Genomic DNA, 20168 nt, shown 5'->3' with positions numbered 1-20168 from the left:
GGAACAAGGGCACTGTTGTCTTTTAACCTGTGAGCTCAAATGCAAACTGTTTAAGCATTACTCTGAGTGCCCATAGGTATGGGACCTGGTGCTGGCAATGCCAGTGAGACCAGTCTTGCTGTAACCATTTGCTTGAGCCTTTCTGCTGAAATTTAGACTCAGAATAGTTTGGGTTGGAAGGGACCTTAAAACTCATCCAGTTCCAACCCCTGCCAAAGGGCAGAGACACCTTCCACTAGACCAGGATGCTCCAAGCCCCGTCCAACCTGGCCTTGAACACTGCCAGGGATGGGGCAGCCACAGCTTCTCTGGGCAGCCTGTGCCAGTGCCTCACCTGGTGCTTTCTTTGAGTTGTCACCTGCACCTTGGCAATAAAAGACACTGCCCTTTTTTAAGCTGAGGACGTGCAAGACGGGAGAGTACCAAAAAGACCCCACAAGACTCAGTGAGTTACTTGTCATTTGTAACTGCTTCAGTTTGTGCTTGTGCAGTGCAGAAACTTCATGTTGTTCTGCTCACAAGAATGGGAGGAAATTACATCTTCTGCACCAGAACATGCTGATCACCATTGAGTTGAAAGGTTAATTAAAGCCAAGTACCAACATTCTAGAGTTGGCTGTAACTCTTTGGGCATTTACTGCTCTCATTCTGCTACTCGAGATGCCTTTTTCTGTTGCAGAAAGGGTATGGAGGCTTTTTGTGACTGTTATGTGAACAATGATGAATTATGCTAGCTGCAAGAGGGGAAAGGCAAGAGCTGCACCTAGGGGACCCCAGCACAGCATCAAGACCACTACTGCAAGTAACAGCAAGCAGCAGTTTATGCATAACCCTGAGGGTACTCACCGGATTATTACTAAGATTTCTATAGTATATTGGCTGTTTGTGTTTATGCCTAAGGAAGCTGGAGGTTCAACAGGCTCTGCTTCAACAGGAATCATAGAATAGTTAGGGTTGGAAAGCACCTTAAGATCATCCAGTTCCAACCCTGCTGCCATGGACAGGGATGCTTCACCCAAGCCCTGTCCAACCTGGCTTTGAACACTGCCTGGGATGGAGCATTTACCACTTCTCTGGGCAGCCCATTCCAGTGCCTCACCACCCTCACAGTAAAGAACTTCCTCCTTATATCCAACCTGAACTTCCCGTTTCAGTTTGAACCCATCACCCCGGTCCTGTTGGTACAGCCCCGATGAAGAATCCCTCTCCATCAGGGACTGTGGCTAAGTATAAACAGGAGTTCCATTTGCTCCCAAGATGCAGGAGGAGTTGCTATTTCTTGGCTTCTCAAACCTATTTCTGAAGATCACAAACAAACCATGAGACCACAGCTATTCAAATCACACGGCTTTACTTAGGAGGGAGTTGCACGGCACACGGTGGATTACTCAGTTACAAACGGGTGTGTTCCTGACGTTCTTGCTCACACATGGAACAAAGCCACTTCGATTAAAAACCCCATGAAAGCTACATTAAAAAACAAACCCCAAAAGGCCAGCTGCACATTCCTCACTCGCACAACCATGAGCTACACAGCCCAGCAGCCAGATAACTGCTGTACAGCTTGCCCTTCTCAAGCCACAGTAAAGAACCAGCACAAAATCAGCCCCAGCTGGTTAACTCCCTACACAGTGCTCGTACGTGTTTTGGCGTCTCTGTGGGAGGGGAAGGAGGTGCTTTGGTGCTTGCTGCAGCTCTCAGCCATCCCGTGCCTGGCTGATCAAGGCCAGGTCTGATAGAGGCAGCACCTGAAATGAAATGGATTAAGTTTGCTACTGTGCTTTGGCTGCAATCCAACAGCCAAAGAAAACACCCATGCTGTACTTCCTTAAATCACCTCCAGAGCTGCTCACTAGTGAGAGGATATAGCTCTCATAGAGGTATATTTATCAATTAAACAAACAGGCTACTTATCACAGAATAAGAGAACGGTTTTGGTTGAAAGGGAGCTTAAAGTCATCCAGCTCCAACCCCTGCCACGGGCAGGGACACCTTCCACTAGACCAGGTTGCTCCAAGCCCTGTCCAACCTGGCCTTGAACACTTAAGCTATTGTTAATCTCTAAAGTGCTGGAAATACCGTTTCCCTTTTGTAACTCCAAATGTTACGGCGTGCCATGGAGCAGGCTGTGGGGATGTCGACAGTCTGAGGTAATAGGGGGTGGCCAAGGTTATCCTGCAGTTCCTAACTTCCTGCCTTTGGGTGCTTAAAAGCTGCCAAGAGCCTTCCTGTGCTTTGGCCCCAGCGCCAGCACCCATGAGCGTTCCATTCCACACAGACATGGTTACCCATGGCAGCACACAGCTGGTGGTGCCTCTGCCTGCAGACACCACATGCCATTGCCACCCCTGCACCCCTGTTCACTGGCACTCCTGCCGTGCCCTCTGGAGATGCTTTTGCCTCTCTTTTAGTTGAAAGAAGATGGTCAAGAAATCACAGAGTCATTTAGGTTGGAGAAGACCTTTAAGATCATCCAAGCCAACCATGATCCTAACACAGCCAAGCCCACCACTAAACCATGCTCCCCAGCACCAGATCTACACGGCTTTTACATACCTCCAGGGATGGTGACTACACCATGGCCCTGGGCAGCCTGTTCCAGTGCCTGACAACCCTCTCTGGGAAGCAACTTTTCCCAGTATCCAGTCTAAGCTTCCCCTGGAGCACCCTGAGGCCCTTTCCTCTTGTCCTATCACTTGCTACATGGGGGAAAAAGAGACTGACCCCCACCTTGCTCCATCTCCTCCTTTCAGGCAGTTGTAGAGAGCAATAAGGTCCCCAAAGCCGCCTTTTCTGCAGGCTAAACACCCCCAGGTCCCTCAGCTGTTCCTCACAAGACTTGTGCTGCAGGCCCTTCACTGCCCTTTGGACACACAACCAGCAAACAAGTTTTCTAGCCCCTTTTACACCGGGATTCACTTGCTCCCCCTTCCCTCCATGACACAGCAAAGCAGAATGGTTCTGAGGAAATACCCCCCCCCAAAACACCCCTTCCTGGTCTTCCCTCTGCTGCCCAAGTGATTCCATCAGAGCAGCTGCTCTGCTGCTGTCCTCTGCACCCTGACTGACAGTGACCTGCCCGCTCCCTGTGTCCCTCCGAGGAGCTGCCACCGCTCTCATCGTGCTCTTGGGTTTCATCAGCTGGGTCACCACCCCCCTGCTCTTCCCTGACACACACGTACAGACCATGGGGCATCCCTTTTGAGCTCACCCTTGCTCTCTTCTCCTTCTCGGCTTTCCAAGCATCAGATTGACAGAAATAATAACGAAGCCTGATGGATGGTGTTTGCTAATTTAGGTGTTTTATCTTCCCCCCTCTCCCCCTGCCTCAGAAGGCTGGTTTGCCCCTCCTTACCCACTGAGCAGCAGTCTGCTGCACCCCCTTGTCCTCCACCCCATCCTTGCCCCGCATGGGACCCACAGCAGCTAGAACGGACTCGTACAGGTGCTCTGCGTGGGTTTCCAGCTCTTCTGACTGCTTCGCAATCAAACCCAGCGTGTCCTTCAGAACTGGAAAACAGGAATGTATGAACGGAGGTGGCAGTAATGTGAGAATTTCATGTCTGTAAGCGCAGGGAGAGCGTGCCACTCATCTGGGCAGGCTTTGGAAGGAAATGTGCTAGAAATCACTAAGCTGATCTTCACCCCATCCAAGATGTGATGCAGAGTTTGGAAACGGTGGGAAGGGACCTGGGAGGCTCCAGGTTAAGAGGGAAGATACAGAAATAGGGCCTCCTAAAGAAGACCTTTGGGACTGTGCCAGAAAGCCCATCCCATAATGCAGCACTCAGCCACTAAAGCCCCTTTGATGACTGCAGATGCAGCCAACCCTTTAGAAACACACTACGCAGGATGCACCAGGTCACCGGAGCGGCTGCTCCATGTGTGCCATGCCACAGCCTGGGATGCACCAAGTGCAAACAGGGTGTGAAAATCACCCCTCCTGCACCAGGCCAAAGCATCTCCCAGCTGCAGGCTGGCAGCATCCCACAGCCCAGTGGCCATGCTGCAGTAAAGATAAAACCTAAGGGACCTATAAGAGAGCAAACACATCCATCACCCACAGTGGATGGCACGGCACAAGGCAAGGGTCAAGGCATGGTGCAGCTGAAAGTTACCACTTTGAACCCTTGAGACACCTCAGCTTCAAGTCTCCAGACAGCAATGGAGATGTAAACCCCTTCTTCCCATACAGCTGCTGAAGAGCAAGCTGTGCCCACTGCTTCCACACACACAGGGGCCAGGGATTTTGTGGGGCAGAGGCTATGGCCAGCATCACAGCTGTGTCCCCGGCCCCTGCTCAGCTGCTCCTCCTCACCTGGTGAATTTGATGCCATGCAGTCGAGGAGAGCTTCTCCCTTCTCCAGCACGCTCTCTGTCAGGCTCCGGTGGTTGGCCACGTCCTTCCTGAACTCCTGGGAAGGACAGGAGAAGGGAGCGCTGCTTAGAAGGGTGTTTGGAAGAAACACATGTACTGCAGGTTGCCCAGGGAGCAGTTTCCCACATTCAGCTCTGCACGCCCAATGCATCCCACATCACCTGCCTGGACCATGCCAGCACTGCAGAGGGGAAACAAAAGCCAGGGGTGATGCCTACCAAGCAGCGGTGCAGCGATGCCTTCATGCTCTTGGCATCCGGCAAGGGTGGTACCCAGCTGTCAGTGATGTCCACGACGTTGTACAGCCAGCGGATCAGCTCTTCCAGCTGGCAGCAAAACATCTGCTCAACAGAGCACAACAAAAGGGGTTATTGATCTGTTCCTGCAACAAAGACACGGCAGGGACAGGAACAGGTGAGCCCACACTGTTTTGGAAAGTGCCTGCTCCCTGCTTCTCTCCTGTCCTCCCATTCATACATATAAGCATCCCTAAACACTCCCACTGAAACCAGACTGCAGCCGTACTCCTGCTCCTCAGGAGTCAGGAATTTGCTATAAAGCTGAGCTACTTCCCCCCTGGAACCATGATTTGAGGTGAGATACACCCTGATGCTGACAGTAGAAAAGGCCCTTTTAAATCAGCAGTTATCCCCATGCAAGAGGAGGGGATGAGCTGCCCTGGTGTTTGCAGCTGCGTGCAGGATAATAACTACTTTCCAGCCAACAGCCCACCATGGCTTCCCAATGCAGCACAGGGCTGGGGTGAGGAAGGTGGGGAGCACAGCACCAGTGGAAGGATAGCACTGAACAGTGGGAGGGACGGGGCAGGCAGCAAACTCTGGGCTCCACACCAGCCTCAGCTGCAGCTCCGGCCTCTTCCCTGATGCAGCAGTGCTGCAGGATGGATGGGTGGTGGGAAGCTGATCCCCCCAGGAGAAGTGAGCTGGGCTCCTGCTCCATCAGAAAGAATTATCTGCTCCAGTGAGCCCCCCCTGCATAAATTACACACAGCTGCCAGGCACCAAACGCCATGCAGAAGGGGAAGCCTTAAGTAACTGTGCCATAAACACAGGCACAGTTCATGTGAGAGCTCCCCATAATAAACCTTATTTCTGGTCTCAGCCTACCTTAATGCACTGGGCAAGGGACTCGCTCTGAAGGCTCTTCCTGGGATGCCCCTTGACCCGTGGTTCGTTTAGGTACCTGCCATCCAACGTGTCTCTGAGACCAGTCGGTAGATAAAGCCCCTGCAAAGGATCCCTATGGATGCGGCCACATAATTCAGTGTTTTCCTGGCTGGACTTCTGAGAGCTGCAGGGGTGCCACAGCCCAGCATAACCCTCAAAACTCCCTCTTCCATCCCTGCCACCTGCTCCTCCGAAAGGAGCCAACTGGGATGAACGGGGCTTCCTGCTGTTGCTGTGACATGGAAGTTCATGATGGTCATGCCCAGGAGTCCTTATAGTTAAGGAAAGATCAGACAAGAACTGAGCCAGCCTTTCCAGCTCCAGCAGTCTCGGAGGCAGAGAGAGGAATTCTTCATCACCGTCCCACTCCTTCCTCAAGGGGAGCACTGCCGTTGTAGGTAAAAACCTACCAGTGCTTTTCGCCTGCCCTTTGTCCTTTGGGAAGGGGCTCCCTCTGGTGCACCAGCTTCTCCCATCCGCAGCAGGGCGGCCAGATGAGCCCGTCCCAGCTGACTCCGTGGCTCCATCCTTAGCAAAGCCTCTTGAAGGATGAGAGGAAGCACTTCTTGTGGAGGATGTTTTTGCAATAGGTAAAGGTTCACAGGATGACAGGCCCCTTTTTCCAGGCTCCACGGTAGAGAACCTCTCTGCAGAGCCCATGAACCCCCAGCGTCCACCTTCTCTGCCTCCCTGAGCCTGCCCACCTCGGCCATAGATGCTGGTGGACCTTGATGTGCCTTCAGGGGAAAGAGAAAAGCTGTCCAAACCTATCCCCGAGTCATGGAAGAAAGGATCCGGCACCTTTCCCAGCTTGTATTTTGGCTTCAGTGGATAAGCATAATCCAGCAAGTCCTCATATTCCTTATTGGGGTTCCAGTGGGGCGAGCAACGGTCTGGAGACGGGGGCAATGAATCCGGGAGGGCACATGCCCAGTAATCAGCCTGATAGGATGACATCCCCCTGATGCACCCCCCGGTGCTGCGGTAGTCAAGCAGAGCACCGAAGGGCTTGCGCACCCGCAGCGCCCTGCCCTGTGCTGCTCCCCACCGGCGGCACAGGTCCCGGGTGCTGGTGGCAGGGGAAGGCACATCCACGCTGGCCGGCAAGCTCCGGGATGGCTCCTCGGAGAGGCCGTTCTCTTCCGAAGACAGAGCGGAGCAGCTCGATGCGGAGCGGCTCCGCAGGGTGGTCCTGGGGCTCGGTGGGGTCTGAGGCTGCAGGAGCTCCAGCGTGGAGGAAAGTGGGGATTGAGCCCCCAGCCTTTGGCTCTGCCGGCCGGCAACGTGGCAGCTACCAGCAAGGATGCTCTCCTCTGCAGAGCTGGGAGGGCTGGACACGGGCTCCCAACAGCCCGATGCCTTCACCTGCTCCAGGATGGGGGGAAAGGGAGAGAGAGAGGTATAAAATGAAGCACAGGATCCAAACAAAAGGCCCCTTTGTGCTAGGTATGGAGATGAAAGGCCAGTCCTGGACCTGCTGCAAGGAGAGGCTGGAAGGGGAGCTCTGCTCCGTCTGCAGGATGGCATGCAGCTGCCTGAAGCCTGCAGTAAGGCTTGTTTTTAAGGAAAGGCATCCCGAGGGCTTGGGAAGCTGCACAAGTCATTTGGCAGCGAGAGGCACTTATTTAAGGAGCCCTGTCCCGAGTGACTTCCCAGCTCCGCAGCAGCAATATGGGAATGGAGGCAACGGCTTTGGCGTTGGAGCCCAAGCGCTTCCCCAGCTCAAGGCTTAGCCCAGGGCACGCTCTGCGTGCAGGAGGGGGAAAGCCCTTACTAGGACAGACCAAACACACCAGTCCCCACCTCACCTGGGACCTCGTGGTGATGCAGCAACACCCGTATGTACACCCCGCTCACCTGCTGCTCCTCTGAGGACAGGAACCGGTGTCTAACGTGAAGAGGCACATCACCACTGTCACCATAGATCAATGCCTCTGCCTCCAAGAGGCTTCCCCTTGCTCTGGGAAGCCTGGATGCGGATGCTGAAGGCACTTCCTGGTGGTAGCTCGAGCCTCCCTGGGTAACACCAGTGGCCAAGCGACTGTGCCTGCTCAGTGCCACGCCGTCCATCCCCTGCGGGCAGGGCTTGGCCTGCTCTGCCCCTGCAACCCGGCGCAGGCTGTGTGCAAGCTCTGGGTAGTCCGTCTCCACCTCTGCACAGTCCCACCGACCGCTGCTCTCGGCCTTCCCACTCAGCGAGGCTTCGGAAAGCGATTTTCCCACATCCACAGCCATTGGGACAGGATGATGCCAAGCCTCAGGCTCTCTGAAACACACAACACACGGTAGCAGCACTTGCTGGACCCCCTCGTCTCCATGCCAAGTAAGGAAACTGGGTATGTCTAATAATGGAGGGATAAAGCATTTACTGAGTCAGACCTGAAAATCGCATCTTGGGCATCGAGTGGGACAGAGGAAAGAGCAAACCTTTGTGTCTCAGCAGTGTTTTCTGGTTTTGAGGACATGACAGACAGGGAAAACCTAATTAAAGCTCTGGCTGCACTGAGACCAAACCTGTGCTTCAAACCTCGCCGGCACAGCGCAACTGTCTCCTGGATCAATGGCCAATCTCACAAACAGCTTGTACCCCATGCGGTAACTGGGCCCAAATGAGACATTAAGTAGGACGTGAAGCACCTTTTAGGGTGGCTGAGCCCTGAAGGCTGTTGGGATGGGAAGTTGAGGGGGTTTTAAGAGGCAAACTCAAAGCCTTGAAATGGAAACCACCCAGCAGTGAGAAGTATATATAAAAAATAAGAGGGGGAGGCAGGAGGCTGCAAAACCCAAACGTGGCACTTGGCAGCTTCGAGCTCAGCTCATGGAATTAACTCCTTGTGCAATTAATTAATGGGAAGACTTGCTCAACCAGTGACACATTTTGAAGCCCGCTGCATGGCCAAGCCCACTGCATCTTGCTGCAGAACCTTCTAACATGAGACGCTTCAAAGCTGAGCCCCGAGTGCTCTGTGCACAGAGATGCTCCACCACCACCTCTCACTGGCCTGGAGTGAGGAGCTGCAGCAGAGCCAAACCAAGGAGACCCAACAGATCTTGTTCAGTGAACACCAGAGCTGAGCACCTCTGCTTGCGTTCTCCAAGCCAGCAGGACTCGAAGCCACTCTCAATATAAGTGACACCAATTGGGCTACTCACAAAGCACCAAAACCGGCACTGGCAAAATCCCCTCCCCAGGCTCAGTCACATCCTCAGAGCGCTGGCAATACCAAAGCTTCTTTCGGCAACTCCAGCCCAAAGCAGAGTGCTGGCATTAGGAAAACACTGGCAGAGTGGTTTTGCTGGTACTCATGCAGCTAGTGCCAGGGCACTGATGGAGAGGCAGCAACGGGAACATCAACGGCAAACTCAAATAAAGAACAAAAAGAAGGAAGAAGAGTATTCCCAAACAACACTTGGAAATGGGGAAGAAGCTGGTACTCACATCCTCCATTAGCTGTTGTGTCACAACCTCGTTTTATGATCCCACCTCCCGGAGACAGGGGTTTTCCCATGGGCAGAGCCCGTGCACAGAACAAAGAGCAGCAGGGCCATGCCGGGTCTCCAGAGGAGCCCGAACCCCGGCACCGCAGCTGCCTTCCCCTCCCCGAGGGCTACAGCTATATTGAGCATGGCAGCAGCTGTGGAGAGGGCGAGTGAAGCCTGGGCTCTCCCAGCCCTCCATGCAAGCCTCTGCTGATACCTGGACTCAACCGCTCCATCACTTCGGTCACTATCGAACAACCCTACGCACATCACGTTACCCTAAAATCAATGGCATTGCTCTCTTTTCCCCCAGAGAGGTTGTATATCCAAACAAAAAGGCGTGCGGACTGCAGTAAATGTAATTGATAATCCCACCCCTGCTAAATTACCTACATATTATACAACGGTGTATCATTAAAATGCATGTAAGCATATACAACTTGTTCAACAGAAGATAGATTTCTGATGGTAACAGAAAGAGTATCCCAAACCACTCAGGAACCCATGAGTGTTTCCCACACAGCATGTGTATGATTTCTTCACGTATCCATCATAGAGACTGTTTAGGCCAGAGGTCTCCTGAGCCCCCACAGGCAGCCCCTGTTACCTGTCAGCCTTCACCACCTCCTGTTTGGTCCCTCTGAATCAGTTTTGTTTAAACAGACAGGCAAGCAAACATTAGTGAATCAAAGGCCAAATCCAGCCTACAGGTGATTTAAATGCCCAGAAAACCCCCTGAGATATATTTACTGGCTTTGAAAGCTAGGGCCTTGGAGACAGGGAGAAACAATGCTCCCTGGTTGGATACCTCCTCTTCCAACCAAAACCTAATGAGCACATATTCAATTCCAGGATCCATTTCAAAGCTTTAAATTCACCATTTTGGGTGCTTTCCCCTGTGACAAGCAGGTGATTCAGCAGAGAACATCACTAATTACCATGATATGAACAGGCATCTCAGCAGCTCTAACTCCTCCTTGCACATACCTGGCAGTGCCTTACATCCAAAAATGACCCAGTAAATAGAAACCTTAACAAAGAGGAGGGTGCTGGGCACCCGTAGCTTAGGACATAAACGCCTCAACAACCAGTTCTGTTGTTGGGCAGTGATTTAAAAAGATGCGGAAAAGGAAGAAAAGCTTAACAAGGCATCAAATTCGAGTTTAAAGTTTCAAACTGAATGTGCAGCAATTAACACTCACCCACAGCACATCTTTACCTTTAAGACGGTGCCACATTAAATTCAAACATCATTACTTCCAACAGATGCAGTGGCTTGAGTCATGTTGTCAGCTCAGTAAAAACAACTATAAACCAGATATAAGCTTAACCATAAATCTAAACAGCATGTGTGAAACAACATTAGAAGAAATTACAGGTCAGAACCCAACTGTTATTTCTGTAGCTGTTTGCAGGAGCGCCAAGGTTGGACTAATCTGAACTTTCAGGGCTGTTTGCTGATCTTACGGAGGCAGCACTGCAGTGATGCACACTTCCGTGAGGCCATCAGTCATTAAAAAAAGAGCAAGTGCTGCTTCACAGGTTCATTAAATCTCCAGAAGCTAATTGGAAGCTAAAGAGAACCCAGGAAACCTGCCAACACACACAAGCGAGAGTAAATCTGCTCCTTTCAGAATAAGGCAGTCAAAGGGATGACAGAGATTTCGCTTATTTCCCGAAGCCCCTAACTCAGGCAGCTAATTTCAGCTCATTTCAGAGGGAGGTGGACATCCAACCACACTTGGATGCAAACTGGATGGGGAAGTCACACACACCCCATGCACAGGACAACCAGGCGAAGAGTCCTATTTAAAACCAAGGTGAAAACGCCAGTGCCACGCAGTGCACCTCCCAGCTACACAGGCTCGCATCAAACGAGGTTTCTCACCATTCTCCACCAAAACCACTCAATCTCAGAGGTCCAGTGGCGGTGCCGCACCAAGATTAACGCTCACGCCAGGAAGAAGCAAACCCCAGTCCTCGGTCAGGACAGGCACTGCTCTGAGGAGAGACGTGCGACCACAGCCTTGGGCACGGCGGAGACTTTCCACTGCCCTTAAACCCAAGGGAACCCAGCCAGAAATCCCGGCTACACCCGAGCCCTTTCCATTGTCTCCCCAGCGCCGGGGCGGCACAGAAACACAACCCGCGACTGATAGGAAATGAGGACAGTGGCCGCTTCATTCATTCCAATGGGAGAAGGTCCACAGGGAGCCCTCCAGGAAAGCGATCCCCCTCCTTTCCACGTCACCAGAAGCCGCCTGCCAAAGATCCACACAAAACCCAATGGACAACGCAGGCTCTGTCCCAGCCAGAGACCCCCCTTTGCCCGTGGGCATCGTCCCTTGGCTGGCAGACTCCAACAAGGGCAGAGTCCGCTGATAGTTTCTGTCTCCCACCAGCTCTGGTTTTCTTGTGGTTTGGGGTCTGTTTTGGGGGGAAATCACACCGCTCTTGCCTTTCAGGCCTGCGGGATGTGAGGTTTCGTACTTTTTGCTCCTTTTCTGACATGCTTTCTGCCCGAAAACAAACCTTTCCAAAGCTGAACACTCGCGTATTAAACGCAACAATTCCGACACAAAGGCAACAAGCGGAGCACGCACCGCACCCCGGGGTGCCCTGAACTGCTGGCGGCACGCACAGAACGCGCTGTAGGTAACGGGGACGGGCTTCCGAAGGGTAAAGCCGCCCGTTCTGCGCCCTCCCGCCGGAGCGCAGGAGCCGGCGGGCAGCGGAGGCTGAGGAGCTCCGGGTGCTGGTGTCGGAGCAGCGTCACCTCCAGTGCCCTTGAAGAGCAGTGGCAGCTTCAGGGTGCCTCCCTTAGCCTGTGCGTTGACCTTCCCCGGCAGCCGCTGCCCCGCTCCCCGCGGGGTTCCTGGATGGAAAACCACGTACAAGTGGTGCTGCATGGTCAATGGCTGTACGTGCAATGGGAAATGGATTTTAGCATCCTACAAGGACGAGGCAAAGGCCCTGCACCCCCCCCGCTCCAGGAGCTTCCTCCAGTGCAGCAGAGGGGGTCTGGTTCAGGAGCAGGCTGTGAGTGTGTTCAGGTGCTGCCCATCGGGTGCCAGTGGTGCCTGGCATGTCAGAGCAAACTTTACAGTTACAGTTTGGATGTGCAGTAATTAATGGTTGACCACGGTACCTCTGTTTCTCAGAAGATGCTACGTTAAGTACAAACTGATGTTGAGCATAATTACCTCCATTAGGCTGGAGGTTTACCCGGCTTTCTGGGTAAATGCTCACACCACAGGTTTGAAACAGGCTGCTCTGGGGCTCTACCTGACCCTTCTTTGGTGGATGGAGCACCCATATCCCATGGAAAATACAAACCTTTCCCCTTGTTTGTGTCCAGAGTCTGATCCTGTTTTTCGTCTGCATCACCTGCTCCTGGAGCTTGTTTCTTAGGCAATGCTGAGATTTCCCAGAGGTCGGTTATCTGATACAGGGATCTGTGAAAGACATTGCTGCCAGCTTTAGGCCGTGAAGGACCAAAGAGACCTCTCAGGTTCGTTCAGGTAGGTACCCAAGTCCCTGGCTACCGCTACTGGCCACAGTGCTCACCCGTGCAGCATGCTCCAGTCTGCCACTCTATGTATTATAGTCCAGATTCCCAGCTGCTGTGACACAGGTTTACTCTACTGACCTCAATGGAACCGGGCCCATTTACCATCTGGGAGGACCTTCTTTATTCTCTTTAAAGGAACAGAGAGTGGGAATATCAGATTCAGGGCTGCTTCAAAAAGCAGAGCTGTAATGCCACTGTGTAACATGGCACGGCGCTCTCAGCAGAACTCACAGCCAAGGAAAAGCCCGCATCATCTCTATTCCTGCATCACAGTTCTGCAGTTGGGGTTCCTTTGGTGGAGCTCTTCCGGAGGGCTGCACATCCATTCCCCTGCCTCGGATGCACGCTTCTGAGAGCTGGCTTTTCGTTGGAATTCAACACAGGCAGAGCCCCTGTGAAAGAGAAGTCCTTTCTGATGTTGTTTATTGCTTATTCTCCAGGGAGCCGGTTGCCTGCCAGTAGAGGCCGCGCTGATTTCAGGCTGAAGCAAACACGGATAGGTCATGATTCATACCCGGGCTCGGCTGTTTTTAGCTGGTTTAAGTTACTCGCAAGCTGCCAGACATTGTTCTCGAAGCTGAATAGCGCTCGGCTGCGGTCTCAGCCCCAGCAGGAAAGGTTTGCGTCCTGTTCCGCCTCCGATCAAACGAGTGCCAGGATGTCTGCAGGAACAGCCAGGGCGACGCAGAATCGTTCCCCTCTCCTCGGGCTCACGCTGGGAGGGTGTCAATAAACAAAGGCGAATAAACTGGTGATCTAGAGGAGAGAGTATTTAAAAGCTGAGGGAACGCTAGTGGTTCTTTCCTGCTGACATCTGGCCTTTCTTAGGAGCTCTGCTGAAGAGTCACTAGTGTATTTGATCTATAATGCAGGGTCAGACCCAGCCAAACTCCCACCCAAAGTCACTGAAGGCTGGCAAAGACGAACATGGGTATTTTCTGCTGATTTTAGACCTCAAGATGTTTCAGACCTGTGTTTTTTTAGCAAGAAGGTTCCCCAGCAAAGACAAATGATTTCACCACATCTGTGGATGCAATAATTCAGCAGTAATCCCCTCACCTATGACGTGAAGTAGAGCTTGCGTACAATGATCACATTTGAAAGTGGCTCATTTCTAGTATATGTGAGAAGCTGGGATAGGAAGAATCCATTGTCTTCAAAAAACTTCTACCTTCTTGGCAGGAATATCCATGTTTTTGTACAGAACCAGATCCATCAGGAGCACCAGCTGTGCGTATCCAGAGTTTTAATATGCCCATAACCAATGTTATGCTGTTATCCAGAACTTTTGGCACATCAGTTTGTAATTTGTTTCTACCTTGGATGGTCTCACACTACAAGCTGGACAGTTAATACTCTGCGATGAAACCTGAGGCCTGGATGTGCACCATATGCTCTTGAATAGCATCTACACTATCTCTGGCATCAGATTTCAGTCTCACAATGCAAATGGTTGGGGTGGATGAGATGTCAGCAAATGCAGGGCATGGACCTGACCTATTTGTTCGCAGAGCATTGTTAGCAGTATTGCTAGAGTACTGCAGGGAACAGAAAATCTGGTTGTAATCACTTTGTCGTCTCTTGGCATTATCTGTGGGGAGGATTTGCCTGCATTTGGAAAATTGTCCCATTTCTGATGCTGTGCCTCAGAGAGCCAGAGAGTTAATATTACATGTAACCTGTTAGTACACCTGCCTATCTTCCAGTGTTGTCATCCAGATGGGAAGGAGTTGCCGCAAGCTGCCTTTGCTTCTGTTGGCTACACTGAAGTGTTCACTATTCCTCTCCTGTGGTAAAGCTGCTCAGGCACTGATTTATAAAAATACCTATGTTGCAAGCCGACAGCAATGCATTCCAGCTCCATAAGGACGGCCCGGCTGGCAAATTCTCTGCTTAACCCCTCTCTCAAAGGTGGTTGCAGGGAGAGGTCCTTCTCCTCTTGAGGCTAACAGCCCTTTTCCCCACAAGTCAGGATTTCCACGTCTTGGACTGTTCCCCTTGTTCTCCTCTTGATTCTCACTCTTTGGGCCACATTTCTTTAATGCTCAACACCTAAATCTGGTCCAAAACTCCAGCATGGGCTTGGCTATAATTAGGCAAAACTGTTATGGTAGTCCAGGATGCATTCCTGTTTACACACCCTGGTATAGTATCTGCCTTATTCATAGCGCAGGGCATTGACTCATGCTTCTGACTGCCCTCAACTTCCTGATCCTGCTCCTTAATCCACCGTTTCCCACCAGTATTAGTGCAGTTACTCACATCTAGATTAGTTTCCATGTTTCCCAGACCCTCTCCCAGTTCTTTCATTGCTATGAATTTCAGCCCTGTGCTTTTCCGTGTTCCCAGACCTTTTCTTCCAGGTGGGACGTGCAGATTTTCTCTGATCTGACATTTGTATCACTAATTCACTAATTATGGTCCTGGACCTACAGAAGGCCCCTGAGGAATCCAGTCCTTCACCTTAGGGTCTAAATAAGCAGGTTCAAACTGAGCCATGTTGCTTTAGTTTCTTCATAAGGTTATGAAAAGGTTCACTGAAAGCCTACAAACTTTCCCTCACTCTTGTACAACATCATAGCTTCCACTGCATTATTGCTAAATATTCCCTAAAAAAAAAAGGTAGCTGCTGCTTTTTCTTCCTGATTTTGGAGAAGCACCTGAAAATGAGACACCCAAGGCAGCTGAACAAATGAAACATGTAAAGCAGGATTAATAAAGAACAGAGGGAAAACTAGAATGACATCTGGTTTAATGCAAACATTGAAGTGCAGAGCAATGAGCTTTAGTGCTAGCAGCTGGGCAGCTTCAGAGCTTTATCATTCGGTTGCTCAGCTGGGCAGAGCAGAAGGATTTAGCCCAAGAAAAAGCTCAACTAGACATTGCACTTCTCCTTTCTGGCCACACGATGTACCCATCACACCACGAACAGCCTGGATGGACTGCCAGCAGCAAGAGACCCGGCCACAAAGGCAGGTGTTTGAAGGTTGAAGGACAAAGCATCTCCTTGCCTCTATCCAGCCCCTCTATACCACCCCATAGCCGCAGATCAGGGTTAGGGGACAAAGGGGACGAAGGGGACGGAGTTCGTGTGGTCCAGGTGCTTCACCTTTCCTCTTGTTGGATGAAGGTGACACATGGCTGTGAAAGCAATAGGAGCCAGATGGTCAGGAGGTGATGGCAGCTTTTGATCAATGTGAATTATAATGGGAAATGAATAATTGGAATTATTTTTGCTTTTTAAACGTGAGGTTTTACTGTGCTGTCAGTGAGGGACTTATTTTTCACTTTTAATTACTGGACTGTCTTGGCCCTTTGTCATTTGTATGCAGTCATGAGCAAAACCCAGAGGTTCTTCAAAACCGGAGCTGGGATCTGCAGGAGCCAGTTGTAAAAGCAATATTGGGATTGGTATGAATGAAAATCCGTTTCAGTGTCAGAAGTGTCAGAAGGAATAGCAGGGCAGGGGGGTTAAGGACAACTTGTATCCATAACTAATGACACCATTCCCAGCTGAAACAATTGAGACTATGTTGTTTTTGTTAAGCCCAGAAGGACTGCACACTGATAAGCCCATAGCACACACAACTCGTTCATGAAAAACCCTCTGTATCACATCCCATTCCTTCTCCTGGCAGCCCAGCAGGAGCAGAGACTGCACCCAAGGATCACTACAAAGCAACTGCCAATTCTTAAAGATTATTTAAGAACTGTCCCAAAATTGAGAGGCTTAGTGAAGACTTGACAGCTGTCATCCCTTGTTGTGTATGTTGCATGCAAGTGACTGGGGCCAGACCACTTCAACAACTTATTTCATTGCTTGTGAGCATCGAGTGAATTGTATCTATACGAGAACAAGTGCAGGCTAGTAAAATCAGCTTGAAATGTAAATAATACCATATTCCCCTTCTGTAAGATCTCATATTGAGTTTGGCTACGCTGGTTTTCTATCTTAGCAAGAATGGTACTGCTAAAAGCTCAAAGCCTGATGTTTTCAGGATGCTTGGTGAGTCAAATTACTTGAACTGATTAATGATGCAGTACCAGGGAAGCTTAATCTTAATGATTTGGTTGCTGTTGGTTGAAACCCACTCAGTTGTGAATGCTGGTAGGCCTCCCTCAAACTCCAGTAGCTGTAGGCATCGCCATCTGGTTATACTCTAGCACAGTACGATGAAGAGAATCCAGATCTGCCTGATTGTGTACATGCTTTGGTGACACAGTGATTACAGTCATTTACATGGCATTGCTGATCAGTGTCCTGCAGAGACAGCAAAGTCCTGTTACCCAAGCCCGTGGAGTGGCTTTGCATTGCATCTCCGGTCCTAGGTTTCAGAGCCAGTTTGTAATTTGTCTGGTCCCTGGTATGTATTTTGGCAAACCCAACCCTTACAGTCAGGAGGATAACTTTCAAAATGTGGAAATAAATTCCAGCTGCCACCCTGCTTGCCCGGTTTAAAACCACAGGTGTATTCCATAGCATGATGGCTTGACTCTACCACCCAAGATGCAAGAACTTGCAAGAACAGCAAGCTAGCCATAAGCTTGTCAAGCTATTTTCACGCACATCACAGCTCACAAGACACCCAAGAGGTACAACATACTTGTACATTCACTTGAATGCTCATAATGGGGAGGTAGCAGAGGTTTGATTTTCAATGAGCTAACATCCATCCACGTTTTAAAGATGACCTCTTAGCACAGCTCTACCACACTCTGTTTGACTCCAACCATTCATTTCACAGCAGAACAAAGTGGTGTTGTCTTCCCTTTAACTAACTCACAAAGCACTTCCTTGTCATTATATCTATCTTAATCAGACAAACTGGGGATTGAAATAAAAGGACTAATCAAAAAGGACTAATCTGTTCCTTGGCTGTAATTGGATTTCCTCTGCAAATATTAAGTTACAACAATAGCAGTGGCTTTTGTTACATACTTAGTTTGAAATGCTTCTCTTCGTGTGAACTAGACAAATGTATATTGTCTGCCCAGACATTTTAGAAGGCAGAAATGAGGAACACATGGCCAGATTGGTAGATGGTAGTAGAAACCACCACTGGGGGTTGGAACTGGATGATCTTAAGGTCCTTTCCAACCCTAACTATTCTATGATTCTATGAAAACAGAATAAAGTCATTGAAGTTTAATTAGAACTTCTTCCAACTTTTATCTCTGTTGAAATATCACAAGAAACTTTACCTGTTTATCTATAATGAGGCTTAGCAAGCTCTAATAATGTCTGGCTTGAGTCAGCTGGGACTCAGTGTAAGTCTTGACTCAGTTCTCATTAAAGACAAGCGATCGTGCCACATTTTTCCGCAGGTCTCATAAAGCTTCATGGGTTTCAAATGGCAAGGCGCTACAGCTCTGACAACCACCACTTACCTGCTTGGTTCAGGCAACAGCCATCTCTGCATCCAAAACTGACAGAGGCTAAGGTGCAAGAGGACATGTCTGTCAACTGCTGGTCTAGGATTCCTCCAGGTATCTCTTTGGGGTTTCAGCTAGGAAGTGAGAAGACAAAGACACAACCAATGGGTTGAGATAGGCTTTTTGGAAGCCCCCACATTGATGGCACAATACCAGTCACAATTTGTAAGTCATACTTGGGCAGGTCTTCAAATGATACTTCTTTCTTCTGGTGCTTGCAATTCTTGCAACTATTGCACTATTATTAGTTCTGGGAGCAGAATTTCATGCTTGAAATTAACCACACTACACTTGAATAGATTTTCTTCAGGATTTCTGATGTTCTGTTTTGTGCATCTCAGGATAAAGTCTACCCTATGGAGATATGTAGGCTTTTAATGGAAAAGCTGTATCAAACCCACTTTGATAGCAAACCCAGGCCCTCTGTTGGGGAGCCAGCACACTACTCACTCTGTGTGTCAAATGCAAGATTTCCCTGACCTTACCATCCCAGTTGCCCATTGCAAAGGATTTGCTCCATCATTTCTTCCACTTGTCAATCCTCTTCCAGGGAACAAAGTCCCTTTGCTTGGCAGAATAGGCAACAGGTCTGTCAGCCCTGCTGCTCCACTATGGCGCACATCAATACAAATACCTACTAAACTGGGCTCTCCCAAAGGCCCTTGAGAGCTGAGTACCTGCGCAGAGGGCTTGCAGAAATGCTACCCTGGGTAGACTTGCCCTGGATTCCAGGGAAAGGGGTTAAATGGAGTGGTATGCTGGTAACCGGTGACACCAGCATGCAGGCAAAGGGGGCATGCTGGCAAAGGGCACAGTTTGGGAAGCTGAAGTCGAATACCAAGTTACAGTTCTCATTAAGGGGCATTCCCAAAGGAGTCACAGAGAGCTTGCTTGGTGACAGAGACAAAAAGCCCGGTCCAGCAAGGCAACAGCTGCTTATGGAAGGCTGACCCAGCTAAAACTCTGGATGTTCTCCAAACAAAGATGGAAACGTGAATTCTATTCGGAGTGATTTTTATTTCAGGTTGAGAAGTTACACGAAGAAAGAACAAATATACATTTCCATGAGAGAAGGGAAGAAAGAGAGCATCCTATTGTGTCACCCTTCTAATACAACAAACCATCTCAACCTGAGCCACAGGACTGCTTTCTTCCTGGACAGGCAGGGAGAGGTTTTACACCAAAGGGTACGCTAGACAATAAACATCTGTAATATCTACCCCAGGGTCACACACCCCCAGACACAGCAATATGGTTTGTTCTTGCATATATGCACATACATCTGTTCTTGGTAGATAATAAAAAGGCTGATACAGAGCCACATGGATCAAACCCATAGCTTTTACAGAGGAATAGTTGCAGATGTTCACAAGGATCAATACATCCACATGGCACAAGTACTTATTCAATGGAGTGGTTACTCTAAACACTAGGGTTTATCTGAAGGCCGACACCTTCGTATCGGTGATAGTGAACTGTACTGGAGCAGATGGCAGTGAATTCCAGAGTTCATCTGTCTGTCATTTTATTAAAGTAATTAATCAAAATGGCTTAGCATATAAAAATACAAGAATCCTCCCTCCTAATTAGAGCAATTTGTGTTCATGTAGAAATAAAAGCACGCACACGCATACACACATCAGAGGCAGGATGGCTGACAGAGAGCTTATGGGATAAAGAAAAGAAACTCACTTTCCCTGTCCCACACCAGGACATCATGTTCTCCCTCCTGTCTTCGGGGATAATGGATTCTCTCACCTTTGGTGCATAGTTGTATTCCAAAGCCAAATAGCAACTTGGAATTTGTCCCGAAGGGAACCAGGACAAGGCACCTTTAAGGATAGTAAGGCAGATTGCATACCTCTGCTGCAGAAGGAGACTCCTCATGTCCTAGAGTGGTCCTGCTGTCCCTGAATGTAGAGGCATTAATCAGAATCTAATCAAAATCCTCACCCTCACAAGGTGTGGGTGCGTCAGTCTCAATTTGCTATAACCATGAAGCTAGTCAGACAGAAGAGGCTCATCTCCCTTTAGCAGAGGTACACTCAGCTATTTGTAGTGCTACAAGTGGTCTCCATCGCCTACAGCATGTGGATGACCTTATGAAAGAGTAGCCAGG

At 49.9% G+C, this 20168-nt stretch overlaps 1 protein-coding gene across 2 annotated transcripts; it reads right to left on the bottom strand.

Moving 5' to 3' along the window:
- Positions 1-1364: 1364 nt before the first annotated feature.
- On the bottom strand, positions 1365-10702 carry CEP68 (centrosomal protein 68). 2 transcript variants are annotated; one of them, XM_057423420.1, is made up of 7 exons: positions 10539-10702; positions 7423-7831; positions 5506-6930; positions 4597-4719; positions 4319-4415; positions 3356-3510; positions 1365-1748 (listed from the first exon to the last, which is right to left on the bottom strand). In XM_057423420.1, exons 1-7 carry the CDS (start codon positions 10550-10552, stop codon positions 1698-1700), a joined length of 2274 nt encoding a protein of 757 aa, XP_057279403.1. In that variant the 5' UTR covers positions 10553-10702; the 3' UTR covers positions 1365-1697. The 2 variants fall into 2 exon arrangements, with proteins under 2 accessions (XP_057279403.1, XP_057279405.1); XM_057423422.1 differs by lacking the exon at positions 10539-10702 and adding an exon at positions 9005-9097.
- Between the last annotated feature and the right edge of the window lie 9466 nt (positions 10703-20168).

Source organism: Pezoporus wallicus, unplaced genomic scaffold, assembly GCF_028554395.1.
Source record: "Pezoporus wallicus isolate ANWC-B61680 ecotype Strahan unplaced genomic scaffold, APGP_CSIRO_Pwel_v1 contig_4191, whole genome shotgun sequence".
In the NCBI taxonomy this organism is placed as follows: domain Eukaryota; kingdom Metazoa; phylum Chordata; class Aves; order Psittaciformes; family Psittacidae; genus Pezoporus; species Pezoporus wallicus.
Note: the sequence above shows the minus strand (reverse complement) of the source record. Positions and strands in the feature narration are given on the sequence as shown.